This window comes from Danio aesculapii, chromosome 12 (genome assembly GCF_903798145.1).
Source record: "Danio aesculapii chromosome 12, fDanAes4.1, whole genome shotgun sequence".
Classification (NCBI taxonomy): Eukaryota; Metazoa; Chordata; class Actinopteri; order Cypriniformes; family Danionidae; genus Danio; species Danio aesculapii.
The window spans coordinates 46,045,871-46,062,452 of record NC_079446.1 but is presented as its reverse complement, the minus strand read 5'-3'; the positions used below and the strand labels follow the sequence as shown (position 1 = coordinate 46,062,452).

The following is a 16,582-nucleotide window of genomic DNA, read 5'->3' as shown; positions in this document are numbered from 1 at the left end:
TTAGTTTGTCCAATTCACCTATAGCGAATGTGTTTGGACTGTTGGGGAAACTGGAGCACCCAGAGGAAACCCACGCCAAACACAAGGAGAACATGCAAACTCCACACAGAAACACCAACTGACCCAGCCGGGACTCGAACCAGCGACCTTCTTACAGTGAGGCCACAGTGCTAACCACTGAGCCCCATGCTGGCGTTGGTTTCCTCCATGTGCTTCGGTTTCCCCTATTTAGTTTAGCAGAGAAACTTTTCTAAGTTAGCAGAGTTATCAAACATGTTCAGTTTGGATCAGAGCTCAGTAAAATAATTGCATGAATAAATATGCATTTTTAAACAAAAACATATTAGTGTGGACATGGCATTAGTTTTCATTTACTAAAATAAACTTGTTGCTGTAGATAAAACGGGACTTTAGTTGTCTAACTCTGGTTTTAGGAAATGTAAAGCCCTGATTGACTGTACACATTTTGCATTGCAGCAGTTCGCCAGTAACTTACTGTAAATCAACTACAGCAGAAATACTGTAGTTACATTTACAGCACCATTTATCTTGCTGTACATGTATTTACAGAATTGTATGTATATCATTACTATAAAATATACAGTCATTTTCATCATGCGACTTTAAAATACAGTAACATACAGCATTACTGTCCTGCTGTGAAATACAGTTCATATTACAGTTAAATAATGTGTCATTTATAAATCATTAACTCAAACTGCCAGCAGAAACCGTACAAAGCATCACTTTTCACCGTGTCCACCGCATCCGCTCTCAACAAAACAACAACCGTCAAGATTTTTTAATTACCCTAATATGTTTAGCCAAAATACCATCTACAAGACTGCCAAAATCTGTAAGGGTTAAATAAACGCAAGGCCCTTTAAATTATATGTTCATCCCCCGTTTGATATCTTTATCTAATACATATTTTGGCGGAATTAAAAAGTTTGAGCACATATAAGTCACAGCACTGACCGCAGACACTCGCGAGCGATATAGCGAAGTGAAAGCGTGCCTGTGAGGAAGAAACTAGCGGAAAATTCGGGGGAGCTGGATGTCTGAAACGCAAATACCTTGGTCCAGCTTGGCCAGAAGAATGTGTCCGTATGCCTGAGATTTCCACCATTGCAATGGCTCACCTGTCAGCGGTTTACATGACGCTGGTGTCTCTCTGATGATCTGCTGTTATGGGAAGCGCCACCTGGTGGTGGCTGGGTGTACTGTATCTAAAGCGGTAATCTGCTGCAGTCACTGTGAAAGACTGATTAATTAATTCAGATCTTTTGTAAATTTAGATAAATATCGATACTTGAGGCCAGAGTATGTATCGCGACCGTAAATAACATTATAAATGGACATATATTTTGTCCCACCCCTAATCCACAATCCAACAAACAAACAAAAACGAAAGTCACTCATTCATTTCGTGCACTCTTGGGGGCCCCCTGGTGGCCAAAGGGGCTACGAGCAGCCGCTTAGTTCGCTTATGCCTTGGGCCGGCTCTGTCCTGGCTTTTCTGAACATATCACTTCCATAATAATTCTCTCTACCCATCCTCCTCATATAACCGAGTTATGGTTTTGATATTGCACTTAGGTCTCATCCTCCTCCCACTTTAAACGTTATGTTGGTCTTTCAGGTTTTTTTGTCTGGTCAGTGACTAGGTTTACATGGACATCAGTAAACGAATTATTTGCTTTAATCTAATTAAGACAATAATAAGACTAAGGTGTTTACATGAGTTACTTTTAGAATGTTTCTTTCATGATTCTGTTTTACATGTTATAACACATGCATTAGATTAACGTCATTGCGTCACCACGCTATCCGCATTTCCTCCAGAGTTTCATGTAACTTTGGGTGTTTCATTATTAGTTTGTCGACTTTAACTGCGGTTTGACACTCACTTTCATTCAGGCATGTCTGTACTGCACTTCAATAATGCGACTAAAATCGGCATACTCCACACGTCTTAATTCGATTTCTCTTTAGTTCGATTATGAGCTTAATCTGATTAAATTAATCAAAAATCGCTGTTTACATGGTAGACTCTTAATCAGAGTGTTGTCTTAATCGCATTAAAATTTAATTATTGGTGTCCATGTAAACGTAGTCATTGTTCTATTGTGTACGTTATGTTAAGTCCTTGTCTAAATTGTATGTTTATCAGTATATCAGTAACATTGTATTGTCATACACACAAACGCACACACACACACACACACACACACACGCACACACACACACAGGTACAATCCAACACAGGCTCATTTTGAAAACTTAGCCCTGCTGACGTTTCTGGAGACAGCGAATTACGTAGGCGGAGGTACGTATTACTGCATTTCATTTCTTTAAACGAACGATATGGGGCGGTGTGACGCCGTTCCTTTTCGCGCTTACCAGCTGACTGTTTACCTCCGTATGGACGGCATTCCGGCTGCAACCAGTTTGTCCCGTTAGCGTGCCACGTCTGTCGGCGGATTTGAGATGCAGAGAGGAGTTGACAACGAAGACGGGGGTTCGAGTCCGGTGAAGAGCGGTTCCAGAAAGCAAGTAAGACAAAAACAATAAAACAAACAAGTGAATAGCAGGGTGAGGATGTGTTAAAAGAAAAGTCAGACGAGGGCTTTTATTTTTTTGGATTGCTTTTGAAACATGTTGGTTGGGTTTAGGGAAGTGGGTGGGCGGGTCAATCGATAAAATTGGTTGGGTTTAGGGAAGGGGGGGGTCACCCGATCGTTCGCTTAGTCAGTCAGAAAGTCTGTCCAAAAGTGAGTCGACAGCGGCCTCTGGTGGGTTTACACGAGAACAGCAGGCGCGAATGGCACTCGCGAGGGAAATTTGAGATCTCGAAAAGCGTACACGGCGATCTCTGGCGGATTCGCGAAAACAAAAACTGCAGAAAAACGTGCCGCCAGGACGTATTTCGCGATCTCAAGAAACGTCCGTGGAGGTACGTTTTCAGAATGAGCCTGGGTTGCAACACCACACCCTGTCAAATACATATACTCACATTTATACATATGCAGTACTAACAAACCCACATATTAATATACATCGCTATCATGTCCTGAGTCGCTATCATTTAATTTTCCTATCATTTGACATTTTTCTGAGAAATGTCATCAATCACTTTCTTATCCTGGAACATCTGTGGACTAGGCTCCCAGGCAAAGAGGATCAAAGTTTTTAACCATTTAAACAAATCACAAGCAGACTTACAAGAAACTCATCTATCAGAATCCGATCAAAACAAAATTAAATCATCAAAATACAATCATTTATATTCTGCCTACTACAACACAAAACAGAGAGGAGTGTGTATCCTAATAAATAAATAAAAATCTCTTTTGCTCATAACACCACCATTACAGACCCAGAGGGACGTTTCATTATAATTAACATTTTAATTAACAATAGCCCACTCACAATAGGCAACTTATATGGCCCAAACACAGATGATCTTTCTAATTGCCCCGTCATAATAGCAGGTGATTTCAACACAGTTTTAGACCCAACTACAGACAGCATCGGCACACTGAAAAAAATTATTCAAAGATGATTCCTTTGATTTACTCAATTTTTTTACGTTAAGTGGTTGTAAACAATTTATTTGGGCTGAATTCAAACAAACAAATTAAGTTGAACATTGCTCAATTGAATTTATTTGTTTAAATTCAACACAAACAAATTGTTTGCAATAGTTTTGCATGCAACACTTTTTTCAGTGCATTAAACGCATCTGGAAATCTGCAGATATAAAACAGTTCATGGGTGATCTTGGTCTTGGCGATAGCTGGCGCCTCCAACATCCGCACACAAAAAACATTAAAAGTGTACCTGCTGCTGCTGTGAGCGATGATTTTCGTCTCTGCTGGACCTGCAGCTTTATGTTAGCGATGACGGCAGCGGCGTTCAGGGCCAGAACTGCATCTGCGCTCACATCAGAGTTTTCTGACAACAAACACACACAAAAAAAAAGAGTCCAGAAGGCCTGAAACACTCTTCACATGACAATCGCTTCTGGCTGCTCAAGCTGGACTCTGTTCTGGCTTTCAGAGATGATGCAAGTGAGCCACATTTCAAGGCAGAAAGCCATGCGCTTCTGCTAAGCCAGAACTACTGTTAGCTAAAGTGCTGACATACTTGCAGAGCTAGAAACTGTTCATTCACAATGGATTCATGTCTGAAGATGTGGTTTATTAATATATATGTATGTATTTATCTATGTATGTATGTATGTATGTATGTATGTATGTATGTATACACACATATACATATATACACACATATACATATATACACACACACACACACACACATATATATATATATACACATATATATATATACATATATATATACACACATATATGTGTGTATATATATATATATATATATATATATATATATATATATATATATATATATATATATATATATATATATATATATATATATATATATATATATATATATACACATACACACACACACACACATATATATATATATATACATATATATATATATACACACACACACTTTCAACCATTTTATTTTCTATTTAAAACATAAAGGAACAAAATATGTGCATTTGTAGTAGATTCAAGATGTGGTTTATTAAATGTATATGGCTTTTTTGGTTATATATTGTAAACACTAATTGTATACTGGAAGGCAAGAACAGAGAGTTCCACTTTTTTGCACAAATTAAAGCCCTCTCTCTTTCTCTCTCTCTCTGCACAATAATACTCATCTATTATACATCAGAGCAGAACCAGTGTTCTTGTGTACCGCTAAAGATCCACACCGGCTCTGCTAATACCTGACACTTTCAGCAGTGCTAGAGGAGCTCTGAGTGCTGACTTTTCTACATTTTAGCATTTAAAATTCAGTGGGAAAATGCCCTAAAAAGTCCAAATAGGTAAAAAAATGATGTATTAATATTCATGCACTTACTTACTCTCATACATCCATCCACACATACACAGTCACATACATACTTATCATCACAATGGGCAGATCGCTGGAGAACTACAAATCTGTCATGGAACTAAACTTCAGGTCCCATCATGCACCTCACACACACACCAGTTCCAGTTCTCTCCCTGATTGCACACACACAGCTAGAAACGAATTATAGACTGACTACATAGACTATATATTCACCTCTCACACACACATTGCAGAGTTTTGTTGTGTGTTTCCTGAAACATTTCTATGTGGTTCTTCCGTGGTTTTGATCCCTGTTTTTGGTTGTTGTTTAAGCTGTTTGTCTCCTGCAGCGACCTTCTTCCTGCGACCACAACTATGATTTTGGATTACCCTCATGTAGATGACCATTAAATTGTTCAATCATTGACACGTCCACCTCCAGCCAGTAGAGGGTGCTGTTGTCGTAAAACAGGCCTGAGTTTACACATTGAAGAAGTCTTTGGTGAAGTGTTTTAGTGCTACTAAAGGAAAGGACTTTGGAGTGCTCTCTGTAAAAAACGAACTCAATGGCAGTCAAAAAGGTTTTTCCCACTTTTAGTTCCTGGCTGATGAAGGGCACAAGGTATTGTTTATATTTCAATCTGTGAAATTTGAAAGACTGTTTATCTTGAAAGTTTATGGTTTGTTGACGGTCTTTTGGTTAGCATTTAACTGTTGTTAGCGCATATATGGGGATTTTGAGCATCAGTGATATCTATATTATTTGTTAATTTTGTACAAAAGGCATGTCATTTAATGTTATTACAAGACATTAACGGCCATTAGGGTCTTTATTTTGGTCATTTCATGTGTTTTAGATTTATCTCTCTAAAAAAATAAGATCACCAATTGTGCTAAAATTAATTCATTGTTAAAGCTGTTTATATTGCAGTCTAATAGGACATTGTTGTAACTCATGTGGTCATAAATGCTTTATCTGCATTAAATATTGGCATTGTTAGTGTTAAAACAATTCAAATTATTTAGACTTACCACTATACAGTTAGACAAGTTTATGATTTATGCCTGTACAGTGAATACAAGACTGTAAATGTGTATTAATCAGTTTATTGGCTTGTTATGAGCATTTGTTTAACACAATTTCAAGGATATGTGTAAAGAGTATTGTTTGTTTCTTTTATTCAGCTCTTACGATGATTTATGTTGAAGATTAAACACTTTATAAACATCAGTCCAAGAGAGTAAAGTGCATCTGTTCAGCTGGGAATGCTACACCTCATGTCTCTGTTTGCTCCTGTTTGACCATTGTCTGCCTGACTAATCTATAAATAAACGTATGGACCCTCACCTCCATTGTCATCCGACTCCTTATGTTACACTTTAATACTTACATATATACTTACATACTTAATTACATACATAATGACTTATGAAAATAATATACTTACATGTTTACATATGTATTTACTTATTGGTAACCCTTTAGATTAAATAACAATTCACCTTATTTACTACTGGTTTATTACCTGCCTACTTTTACAATATTAACTGTTTATTAGCACTTACTGTATAAAGTATGCGTGTTTGTTTAACCTTCTTTTAGAGATCTAATTTAATCGGACTTATGGGTATTTTAGTATGAATAATTAAGTATTCCATTGGAGTCAATAGAATATTATTCAACCCAGGCTTATTCTGAAAACGTACCGCTATATACATGTCTGGAGAGCGAAGTCCCAGGAGCTACGTTTCTTTTTCTGTTGTTTCCATGAATCCACCAGAGGCCACTGTGTACACTTTTTCAGATGTCAGATTTCTCTTGCAAGTGCCATTCTTGCCTGCTGTTCTCGCGTACATCCACCAGAGGTTGCTGTTGGCTGACTGACTGACCGATCAACTTATCCACCCTCTTCCTTCCCTAAACCCAACCAATAGTGCTTTCAAAAGCACCGATTGGCCCACCCACCCACTTCCCTAAACCCAACCAACATATTTAAAAAGCAATCCAAAAAAAACAAAAGCCCTCCCCTTTTTTTTACTGCATTTTCAGATTTTACCACACTCTCACTCTTTTATTTAATTGTTTATTTTGTTTTTTGATTCTGTTTTAGTCTCACCTGCTCTCTGAAACCATTCTTCGCCGGACTCGAGCCCCATTGTCATGCGATTTCCAGAAATGTATATAGGGATACATTTTCAGAATGAGCCTATGTTGATATTATTAAATTTTTAGTTTAGTGTCTTGGGTTTTTGTTTACACTTGTGTAAAAGTTTTAGTAAATCTAGTGTGTTTCTAGAAAATCTAGGGTGTTTAAGAGACCACATGGTCACCAGTGGACATTTCATCACAACAGTGAACCAAAACACACAGCAAAAATGGTGAAGAAATGGTTAGCAGACAAAAACATTGTAGTGGCCCAGCCACAGTCCTGACCTACATCCAATTGAGAATCTGTGTAGGGAGCTAAAGTTCAAGGTGATGGCAGGGAGACTTTTCACAATATTTCCTATAATATTTTTTCTTTTAGAGAAAGTTTCAACCCAGCCTCATTCTGGAAACGTACCACTATATACATTTCTGGAGAGTGCCAAATAACGTCCTAGAAGGTATGTTTTTTGCAGTTTTTGTTTTTGCGTATTCACCAAAGGCCGCTGTGTACGCATTTTGAGATCTCAAATATCTCTCTCAAGTGCCATTCACGCCTACTGTTCTCACTGTCCTCTGACTGACTGACTGAATGACCGACCGATCGACTGACCCACCCTCCACCTTCCCTAAACCCAACCAATAGTGTTTTCACTCCATAAACCCATCTGACAAAGCAGAAAATAAAAGACCCTGGCTTATTTTTTACCACGTTTTCAGATGTTCCATGTTCTCACCCTGTTATTTCCTTGTTTATTTTATTTTTGGGCTTCTATTTTTGTCTTACCGCTATCTGGAACCTTTCTTCGCTGGACTTAAATCCCATTGTCGTGATCAACTTCTCTCTGCATCTCAAGTCCGCTGACGTACATGGTGAGCTAACTGGACAAACTGATAACAGCGGGAAAGCCGTCCACACGAAGGTAAGCGGTCAGCTGGTAAGTGCGAAAAGGAACAGCATCACACCGCCCCGTAGCATTTGTTTTAAAAACGAAATGCAGCCTTACGTACTTCTGGCTAAATAATTTGCGATCTCCAAATTTGTATAAAGAGATACGTTTTTAAAATGACCCCATGTTGCTATTATTGCATTTTTAGAAATACCTTGAATTAGTTTCTGTTTAGTGTCTTGTGTTTTCGTTTCTAGGGTAAATCAAGGGTGTTTAAGAGACCACATGGTCACCAGTGGACATTTCATCACAACAATGAGCCAAAACACACAGCAAAAGTGATGAAGAAATGGTTAGCAGACAAAAACATTAACATTTTGCAGTGGCCCAGCCAAAGTCCTGATGTGAATCCAATTGAGAATCTGTGAAGGTAGCTAAAGATCAAGGAGATGGCAAGGAGATTTTTAACAATATATTCTATTCTATAATATTTTTCGTCTGGAGAAAATTATTATTAAAACTATTAGTTTTATTTTGGCTAGAATAAAAGGATTTTTTATTATTTAAAAAAAAATAAGGTTAATATTATTAGCCTTCTTAAGCATTTTTTTTATTGTCTACAGCAGTGTTTCCCAACCCTGTTCCTGAAGGCACACCAACAGTCCACATTTTCAACCTCTCCCTAATCAAACACACCTGAATCAACTTATCATAACATCAGAAGAGACTCCAACACCTGAAGTTAATGGGTCAGAAAAGGGAGACATCCAAAATAAGTACTGTAGGTGTGCCTCCAGGAACAGGGTTGGGAGACACTGGTCTACAGAACAACCACTGCTATACAATGACTTGCCTAATTACTCTAACTTGCCAAGTTAACTTGCCTTAAATTAACCTAGTTAAGCCTTTAAATGTCATTTTAAGCTGAATACTAGTATCTTCAAAAATATCTAGTGAAGTATTATGTGTTGTCATCAAGCCAAAGATAAAAGAAATCAGTTAATAGAAATTAATTAATAAAAATTTTACAGGAGGGCTAATAATTCTGACTTTAACTATATATTCCTATATTGTTTATTTTATTCCAAGTAACAGAAAAGACTTGGTTCTGCTCATACCTGATACTTTCAGCAGTGTTAGCGGCGCTCTGACTCCTGAAACCGATTCCCGAAATCCCTCAGTCTTCAATCTCCCGTCTGCGCCGCTGGAGGCCGAGCGGCTTCTTGCTTCACCAACACTGGAACTAACACAGTCAATATTTGTCTTGTGGGCAAAGGCAGAGCTCTTGTTATTCACTGCTGGATCTGCAACAGCATTAAATGTGAGATCTGTGTGGTTAAACAGGCTTGCGTCGCAGCTCAGAGGCCTTTGACGTGGGTTGTTTGTTGCTATTGTGTTGGGGCTGGCGAGGTGAAGAGATAAACTAGATCTCCACTGGTTTCCTCCAGGCTCTAGAGATACAGTTAACGCTTGGTTTAGTGGCGATGGATCGACCTTAGGTTGATTAATAGCTGAGTTTTTGAGTCCTTCAGTGTAGCTGTGTCTGTATTTAGGATTCCCTCGCCTGAACTCTTCTCTCTGTTCGGTCATTTTCACAATAGTGGCTTTTCTTCTCAATACTACACCGTGGTCATTTAGTTCAAGATTTGAAACGGCAGGCTGATTGGTTGTTTTTATCTGCTGTTCGGTGACTTTGACTACTAGGGGTTTCCTTCGGTCAACGTTGAGGGAGTTTGTAGAGTTTGGAGAGCTGGAAGTGTGTGTGACCTTCTTGGAAGTGATTGTAATGGATGATATGGAGGAGCTGAAGGACTCTGGTGCACTTCCACGTCTGGATACAATAAAAAAAACAAGATTTGTTCAATCAAATACATGAGAAAAAACACTATAGTAAATACCATAATGTTTTTGAACCATACTAGTAAAGTACTTGAATTACCAACACAGGCTCTGTCACAATCACCAGAAATTGAGCATTTGCAGATCGCAGGAGAACTACACACATGCAACCACAAGAACTACAACTACCACCAGGATGCTTTGCACAAATCAACTACAAGTTGTAAAGCATTTCACAAAATAAGTGTCAAAATAAGATTTGTCAGTTGTGGTCAAATTAGGACTTTAAATCACCCCGGTTGGATGAAATCATCCTCAACAGCACGCAAGGGTTAAAAAAAATGATGCATATTTAATGTATTTTACATAAACCCAATGCTTCTTTTTTACCGCTGTATGGGATGTTTTGGAAGCGTGTTGTCAGGATGAGACTGGCTCATGTCCACCTTGCTGTTTTTGGGATTCCAGGCCTGTGGTCTGTTTGGTCCTCCCTCTGAGCTCACGGATCCCGAAGCCTGAAAAAGCACAAATGAAATCCGCTGAACTGGGCTTTGTGTGGATGAAAGAGGTTTTCTCTGCCTCCTGCATGCACAATAACGCTTTCCACAATAATCCACAATGCAACAAATCGCCTCGATCCAAACTGTTTCCATAGCAACATTATCAGTGTTACGGAACTTGGTGGGGAAATCCGGTAAAGTTCAATTAGGATGAGATTCAAAGCACTTCTTTATTATATTACAAGAATCAGCGGAGAGTTTGACTCTTTTGAAGACAAAAGCTTTGATTGGAGAGAGACTGAAATACAGAGGCGAGTACATATTATTATAAAATATTGAATATATATATATATATATATATATATATATATATATATATATATATATATACACACACACACACACACACACACACATCACCATTACTTTATGAAATAGCATTAAAATGTTTCATATTTTTATAATTTATAATTTTTGGTAACTCAGTTTGGAAACTCAGAATCTGCATCTCATTTCAGAGGCTGCTACTGTCCACTGGAGGTCTCATTTCAGTCACGGACGCATGCTTTGAGAGCCTTCCTTAAAGGGCACCTATGGTAAAAAATCAACTTTTCAAGCTGTTTGGGCAGCCATATGTGCATGTATGGTGTATAGAGCGTCATATTGGGGTGATATAAGCACACCCAGTGCTTTTTTTTCAATTTAACAACATAAAAAACGGTGGACCAATTGGAGCGGTTTTCAAATTGACCGCAACTTGACGTAGGAGAGCGGTCCCCCCGCCCACCAATATTGATTGACAGGCGCGTCATCATATCCTCAGTTTGTTGATTCACGTCCGCCATTTTCAGCGTGAGTCGAAGCGAGATCACTAAAGGAACACGCTAGCTCTATTTTTAGATGCAAGGCTCATTGGGCTCAACACAAGATCAATATTCTCCACATTATCGCTCTAATCGGAATTATTGGTTGTATCTTTAGGAAGGTTTGCAAACATGTGTACTTCTCATTGAGTCTACCTTATACTTCAGCCGTTTGCATTTCTCGCGATCCCAGAAGCTCCCTGTGATCTTAACTAGCATGCGTTTTAGAATTCTAAACATCGGTTTCTATCAGGGTACACTCAAGTCGACGGCTGGGCGTCGCGGACCGCTGCAGAAACCTATGTTTAGAATTCAAAAATGCGTGGCGCAACGATTCTGGACACTTCATGTATCTGCCGCGCCACAGTGAGTGTCTGGTGTGCCGTGTCTCGGCTTCGAGCGGCGCATCCGGTGCCTCAGTCAAAGTTAATTCAGTGTGCGTGGTTATTAGTTTCTGTGTACAAGCTCGGCACTTGAAACTAGCACACAGTTGGCTGTAAAACTGTACAAAGACACATATGATTTTGTACTCTCTGCTTGGTCTATGTCAGAGTCGTACATGTACGACTGAATGCGGATCCTCTCCTTCTCTCAGTCTGCCTGTCTGTGTTGCAAACACAGAGCGGGTGAGCTCATGGCCCCACCCCCTTGTTACGTTGGGCGGGAAGCCGAAACTAGTCTACATGTGAAGCAACACACCCCTAAATCAGCGAACTGTGGACACGCCCCCAACATGACACTTTTTAACACATTATAATAAAAATATCTGAATTGTGTTTTAAACTGAACCTAAACTGGCACACTCAGAACAACCATAATATTAATATTACATCATAAAAAAAGAGGTAAACTATGTGCCCTTTAATGAATGAATGAAATACGCTGTTTTCCACCAAGGCAACCCGGGGTGCTGAAATATAATTGGCTAAAGTGGCAGTGGGCGGGTTAAAAGAACCAAAACAAAGCTTCTGTTCTGGCATGCAACGCATATTTCCAAAGCAGAATATCTGACTTTAACATTGTTTTTCAGATAAACAAGAATGTTTACTTAGCATGTTTCTGAAATATCTGCAAACATATTATGGTATTTTTATGCTTTAGAAGAGTCAAAAACTTACATACAGCATCTTTAATGTTTCATTTTAGCCTGAACTCTATTTATTATACTTCTATTTTAATTAAACGCATTCATCAAAAATATCCTGAAAAAATATCATGTTTCAAGCTGTAAAAAAATGATGCAGAGAAGTTGCCTGAAGCAAACAGTGCAATAAGCAGACACACAGACATTTATTCAGAGAACATTTTCTACCGATATAAACAACACAAGGTGTTCGGTTTAATTCAGAGCAACAGCTTGTCCCGTTGAGGGTGATTTGTATGAAGGCCATCTGAAATTATGCATGTAACCTAAAGAGCAATTACAGCGTTTCTGAGAGAAAGACAGCTGAGGAACAGGAGCACAACGCAGGCATAGTTGATCATAGATTTCTAATTTTTGCTTAGAGCTTCATGAACATCTACATGACAACTTCAGTGTTAAACAAACAGGATGGATGGATGGATGGATGGATGGATGGATGGATGGATGGATGGATGGGCAAAGAAAGCGTTCATGCAGGACTCCCAGAGTTCATCAATATTCTTTGAATTCATCTTCAATGCCTCCTCCATCTTACCCCTAGACATACTCAATAGCGTTCATGCATGGTGACTGGGCTGGCCAATCCTGGAGCAGCTTGAACTTCTTTGCTTTCAGGAGCTTTGATGTGGAGGCTGAAGTATGAGAAGCGCTATCCTGCTGAAGAATTTGCCCTCTCCTGTGGTTTGTAATGTAATGGGCAGCACAAATGTCTTGACACCTCAGGCGGTTGATGTTGCCATCCACTCTGCATATCTCTCGCCCCTATATTGAATGTAATCCCAAACCATGATTTTTCCTTCACCAAACTTGACTGATTTCTCTGAGAATCTTGGGTCCATGCGGGCAACCTGAAGTCTAGTTATTATTTGTTGCTTTTACAACTGGGATAAATGTCAATACAGACAGACAGATATATAGATAGATAGGCAGGCAGGCAAACAGGCAGACTGACAGGCAGGCAGATAGATTGACTGTAGTAGAGTATAAAAAGTATTGTTTGCACTACGTCAAAACAATAACCAACAGGATGTTGTTTACACCAAGTACAAACAGTAACAGATAGTTTAACCTGATCTCATCTTTGACCCCATAAACCACATGTATTTGACAGCGAAACTGACCTGCTGGAGAACTGGTGTGTTTTTTTCAGCTGTCCTCCAGTATCTGAAGCCTGCAGGGTCAGCTCTCTTGGGTTCTCCATCTGAATGAAACACAAGTCCACTTTGAGCTGCGTTCTTTGAGTCTCTCATTAGGAAAATAAAGAAGAAAACTAGAGAGAGAGGGAGATGCAATCTGCGTCTTTCTGCTATGATGTAAACACAGAAGGGTTTCCTGCCACTCCTGTGTCATAACGCTGATGTTCCTGCTGCGTGTGTGTTTACACTGTCAACATACAGCTGAAGCCAAAATTATTAGCCCATTTTTTCTTTTTCTTTGTCAAATATTACACAAATGATGTTTAACAGAGGAAGGAAATTTTCACAGTATGTCTGATAATATTTTTTCTTCTGGAGAAAGTCTTATTTGTTTTATTTCGGCTAGAATAAAAGCAGTTTAAAATTTTTTATGAACCATTTTAAGGTCAATAATATTAGCCCCATAAAGTAATATATTTGATTGTTTACAAACCATTGTTATATAATGATGTTTTTAAAGTACCCTAATTTAACCTAATTAACCTATTTAAGCCTTTAACTTGCATTTTAGGCTGAATACTAGTATCAGGGGCATTGCTATGCTAGACACCATTTAGTAGGGCATGTGCCCCAGTAAAAATCAGCAGTGCCCCAGTAAATGCTTTGAGTTATGATTTACCTTATTTGTAAGTGTACTATTAAGGGTGGTAATTCAAGAATAAAGACGTTATGTACAACCAGCTAAAGCACAGGTGTCAATTCCAGTTCCTGGAGGACCGCAGCTCTACACAGTTTAGTTCCAATCCTGATTCAACACCCTTAAGCTAAGGTCACACTAGAGTTTGAGCATGCGAAATTCTGTCGTACGTTGCTGTGTAAAGGGGCAGGATTAAACAAGATGATTAGACATTTAAAAAAGCGAGCGATTTGCTCCATGTTTTAAATTTCTGTCCAGAGAGCTCATGTTTCGATCCTCGATTGGTCTCACGCAGTCAAGTGATGCGATTTCGCAGGTCAGAGTTCACCAAGCTTGAACTTTGCACCGCAGCGAACTGCGAAACTTAACGCATGACCCTGCGTTTCCGGTCTGACGCATTCGTGTGTGTATGAATGGAAGTCTATGGGAGGAAAAGCCCAGTGTGACCGCAGCTTTACCTGTAGGTTTCAAACAAGCCTGAAGGACTCAATTAGTTTGATTAGGTGGGTTTAATTAGAGTTGAAACTAGACTGTGCAGAGCTGTGGCCGTCCAGGAACTGGAATTGACACCTGTGAGCTAAAGAGATGAAATTTAATCGAAAAAAACTGCTCCTGCATGCCGCGCTGCTCCCGGTATGAATCCTGGTTGTTAAATATACACACAAAAAAAAAGTGCGCTGCTCATAAATTATGAAACCAACACGGGCTCATTCTGAAAGTGTAGAGCTACATTTCACCTTTAAAATGAACACTACTGGGCGGTATGACGCCGGTCCTTCTCACTCTTACCAGCTGACCGCTTGCCTCCTTTTGGGGGTGGGGGAGGATGAGGAAGTTAGGATGATTCTAAGGGCCTACGTCGTTTTGAGGCCACCAGAGGCACTATTAGGGGCCCACCAGAAAATCCCCCAACCACCCCACCCCACTCCTGACTTTCGTCTGTGACACCCCCCCCCCCACCCCAAGACGATCCTAAAGGCCCACATCGTTGTGAGGCCACCAGAGGTACTATTAGGGGCCCAACAGAAAATCCTCCAGACAACACACAACCCCCCCCACCCCACGCTTTACTTTCGTCTGCAACTCCACAGACTCATCCGAAAGCAGGTAAGACGAAAACAGAAGCCAAAAAATTAAATAATAGCAGGGTGATAATATGATAAAATCTGAAAATGTGGTAAAAATCAGGTGAGGGCTTTTCAATTTCTGGATTGCTTTTGAAAACACTGTCGATTGTATTTATGGAAGTGGTTGGGTGGGTTAATCAGTGCTTTTGAAAACACTATTGGTTGGGTTTAGGGAAGGAAGAGGGTGGGTCAGATGGACTTAGGTGAGAACAGCAGGCGTGAATGGCATTCGTGAGAGAAATTTGAGATCTCAAAAAATGTACACAGTGGCCTCTGGTGGAACAATGTAGCTCCTGGGACATATTTGGTGCTCTCCAGAAATGTATATAGAGGTACATTTTCCGAATGAGCCTGGGTTGGTAAATACCTTTAATGCAGAGTTGTTGGCACGCAGTGATGTTTTAGTAATATGATGATGATCTTCTTATTTTGACTAAACATGGCTCTTGTAACGTAGATTCTTTTTGTATGAAGCAGAATGGAGAGATGATGAGTCGGGGTGCCCTTGCCCCAGTAGAGCTTTATTTTCATCATGGCAAAAATTAAAGAAATCAGTAATTAGAAATTTGTTTATGTTTAGAAATGTGTTAAAAAAACTTTCCGTTAAACAGAAATGGAGGGGGAAAATATACAGGAGGGCTAATAATTCAGCAGTGCTAATAATTCAGATTTCAACTGTATATGTCTGCTTAAACCAACTTAACCTGCACCACTTACAGGTGCCATCCAGACTCCAGGATCTGATTCTGACGGGCACCGCTGCGCCACCCTGGCCGTGATGGATTGTTCTTTGTCAGGGTTGCCATGGAGACGCGGTCATGCCATTGTCTGACAGCCGAGCTGCCAGGAGAACTATTTCTTGCCGTGTTTTTTTAGGCAAGTAATCGCACTTCACACTGGCAGCTCACACCTGACAGGCAGCTATTATAGCAGCATGCTCTCTTTGCGCAGGGCAGAGCGGCACACACTCCTGTCAGCCGCTCAGGTGTTGTGTGTCACAGTGGCACGTCAGGATTTTGCAGAGTTTTTGGGTCAACATATCAAACATTATTCCAGTCTGAACGTTGAATCCAAATGTTTTTTGACCCCAAAATCTAAACATGCCTAAAAGTTACTGTGAGTTAGTATACACACTTTACCCACAGCTTGAAAATGCTACTTTTCTCTCCATATGCACCAGATACTTTCTTTCTGGGAAAATATTGAAATACTGTGCAATTCTGAGTGTGCTTTACACAGGTGAGTGGGTTTGACAAACTGCCTAAAGGTCACATGGTGTTTTAAATAACATAAACTAAA

The 16,582-nt window shown here is 39.6% G+C and overlaps 2 protein-coding genes across 3 annotated transcripts in view; one reads left to right on the top strand and one right to left on the bottom strand.

The window, feature by feature from the left end:
* dock1 (dedicator of cytokinesis 1) overlaps nucleotides 1-16,582 on the top strand; it is a 927,369-nt gene that overhangs the window by 322,117 nt on the left and 588,670 nt on the right. The window lies entirely within an intron of this gene.
* Nucleotides 1-16,582, bottom strand: part of c12h10orf90 (chromosome 12 C10orf90 homolog) — a 58,101-nt gene that overhangs the window by 26,355 nt on the left and 15,164 nt on the right. The window contains exons 4-7 of the mRNA XM_056470103.1: nucleotides 13,445-13,524; nucleotides 10,207-10,331; nucleotides 9,096-9,808; nucleotides 3,844-3,957 (exon numbers count right to left, since the gene is read on the bottom strand). Of these exons, the coding sequence (XP_056326078.1) occupies nucleotides 3,844-3,957; nucleotides 9,096-9,808; nucleotides 10,207-10,331; nucleotides 13,445-13,524 (1,032 nt within the window). The remainder of the gene's footprint in view (nucleotides 1-3,843; nucleotides 3,958-9,095; nucleotides 9,809-10,206; nucleotides 10,332-13,444; nucleotides 13,525-16,582) is intronic.